Source organism: Bison bison, unplaced genomic scaffold (genome assembly GCF_000754665.1).
Source record: "Bison bison bison isolate TAMUID 2011002044 unplaced genomic scaffold, Bison_UMD1.0 scf7180017864383, whole genome shotgun sequence".
NCBI lineage: Eukaryota > Metazoa > Chordata > Mammalia > Artiodactyla > Bovidae > Bison > Bison bison.
Window position 1 is genome coordinate 2,833,731 of NW_011494955.1, and position 2,057 is coordinate 2,835,787.

At 58.1% G+C, this 2,057-nt stretch overlaps 1 protein-coding gene across 1 annotated transcript in view; it reads right to left on the bottom strand.

Annotated features, from left to right (window-relative positions):
• DHH (desert hedgehog) overlaps positions 1 to 2,057 on the bottom strand; it is a 6,276-nt gene that overhangs the window by 2,738 nt on the left and 1,481 nt on the right. The window contains exon 3 of the mRNA XM_010858066.1: positions 333 to 525. Coding sequence (XP_010856368.1) covers positions 333 to 525 — 193 coding nt within the window. The remainder of the gene's footprint in view (positions 1 to 332; positions 526 to 2,057) is intronic.

Here is a 2,057-nt window from a genome sequence, read left to right on the forward strand (position 1 = left end):
CCTTCCTCCTCCTCCTTTCAGCCCCTAGCATTAACCCTTTCGTGGTGCGAGTGCCCCCCACAGAGGTGCCCAAGCGGAGCCGTGCGGGATCTAGGCTGCTGGAAAAAGGGCTGGGGTGGCGGGGGCTGCGCGAAGTACAATGGCCATTCTCCGGGATGACTTAACCGAACGAGAATCCCGGGCCGAGGCCGGGGACGCGCCGGGAGAAGCGGACTCAGCAGCTCCATCCACAAAGGCGCTTTTCAGCCGCCCCGGCGCAGGGAGAGGAAAGGGCAGAAAGCCGCGCCCCCCATCCCAGCTCCGGCCCGCCGGGTCCCCTCCCCCAGCGCGACCAGCCCTCCCAGTTCCAGCTCAGGCTCTGCCAGCCCTTGAGAACCCCCCATTCGCTCGGTCTCTTGTTCCGGAGGCCGCGCAGAAAGGCGTGGGAGTAGCACCTGAGACTAACGCGAGCTGCCCTTGCGCGGATCTGGGGGGCCCCCTGCAGGGTGGGAGTGGAGACGAGGAAAAGCAGCCGCGGCTGGAAGCCTGCACCGGGGGAGGGAGACCACGGTTATCTCGGCTGCTCCAGTCTGGGAGCCGGAGACCTTGGCGCGCACCACAGCACGGACCTCACGGGAGCAGGCGCAGAGGACCGCTTCCTTTTCTTCTCCCCGCTCCGGTCTCTCCTCGGACTTGGTTTTTTCCTAACTGGCCAGAGGGACATTTCCCCCCTGCCCTTCTTTCCCGAGTCTTCTACACCTCCGCAGGGTTGGAGAGGAGGGGAGGGGAAGACAGGAAAAGTGGTAACTCCTTCCAACTTTTTGTCGTTTTGTCCCCTACGGAGGCCCTGAGGCCTTGACCTGCGGGGGCAGCAGCCCAGTGCAGAGCCAACTCAATGAAGGCCTTTTGCAGCCAGGGTGTGGGAGATAAGCAGGACGGAGGGGGTTCCCGTGCCTGTCAGAAATTCTCCTGGTCCTGTCCCTTGTTCTGCCCCCTCTGCTGCAGGTGGAAGCCAGAGGAAAGGGCCAGGATACTCCATGACCAAGGAGGGAAGGCGTTTCCCCTTCCCAGTCTCTGGGTAGGTAAGGCTTCAGGGAATTCTTTCTCCCCTGGACAGGTTTTCCTAACAAAGTAACCTGGAAAACTATGGCAGTTAATCAGAGGAAATCCGTCCCCCTCCCGCTCCCCCCACCTTCCCACTCCATACACAATTAGGTGGTGTAATGGAAAGTGTATAGGACTTAGAATCAGGAGTCCTGAATTCTAGACTCAGCCATGCCACTAATTAGTTTTAAGACTTTGATTAAATCACTTTTCCTCCTGGGGCCCAGCTCGGAGATGTAAAAATGGGAGGTGGAGGATGGAAGAATGTGACCTCCAAGTTCCCTTCCAGCTCTGACAGTTGAGATCACAGGCCAGAGGTGGTCCCTCTCCTCGCACCCTAGGTTGTTGGTTAGGTTCTGGTCTGCAGCAGATGCTCAATACATAGTCGTTGAATTCATTTTAACCCTTTAATTCCAAGGAAAGTCCTTGAGCTAAACTGTGTTTGAGGGACACAGGAATCCTTTGGGTCTCAGGTGTGTCCATCTATTCTTCCCATTGGAGATTGGTTTTTGCTCCAGGACAGTGGTTTAGACTCTAGATAGATAGCTTTACCCAGTTCTGGGATGCCTCCCCCATACCAAAGACAATTCCTGCCCAGCCCTCCTCAGGTAGATGTCCCTGATGATCTGTCCCTTGGTCACCACTTTCCCAGTCCCATCAGTACCTTTGGCCCTTGAGCTTTAACATTACCAGGTCAGGAGCCAGGCTAAGGGTAGAGTTCTGTCTGCTGCCTAGCCAGCTCCTGGCCCCCAGCTCACCCCAGCCCTTCCTGCCTGGCTCGGTAGCTGACCCCCGGTCCACGCCTCAGCCATTTCCCGTCTCGCCTGCCGCCATCCTCCTTTCCCCGCCCTCCCTGTCTCTCCCAGCTTCACTCTCACTAGTCCCTCCTCCCCCTCCCCAGCCCGGCCTCTCCCTGGATCCCTCTAGATCAGTAAATCCAGCCAGCAGAGGTGTTCTTTTTTTTTGGGGGGGGG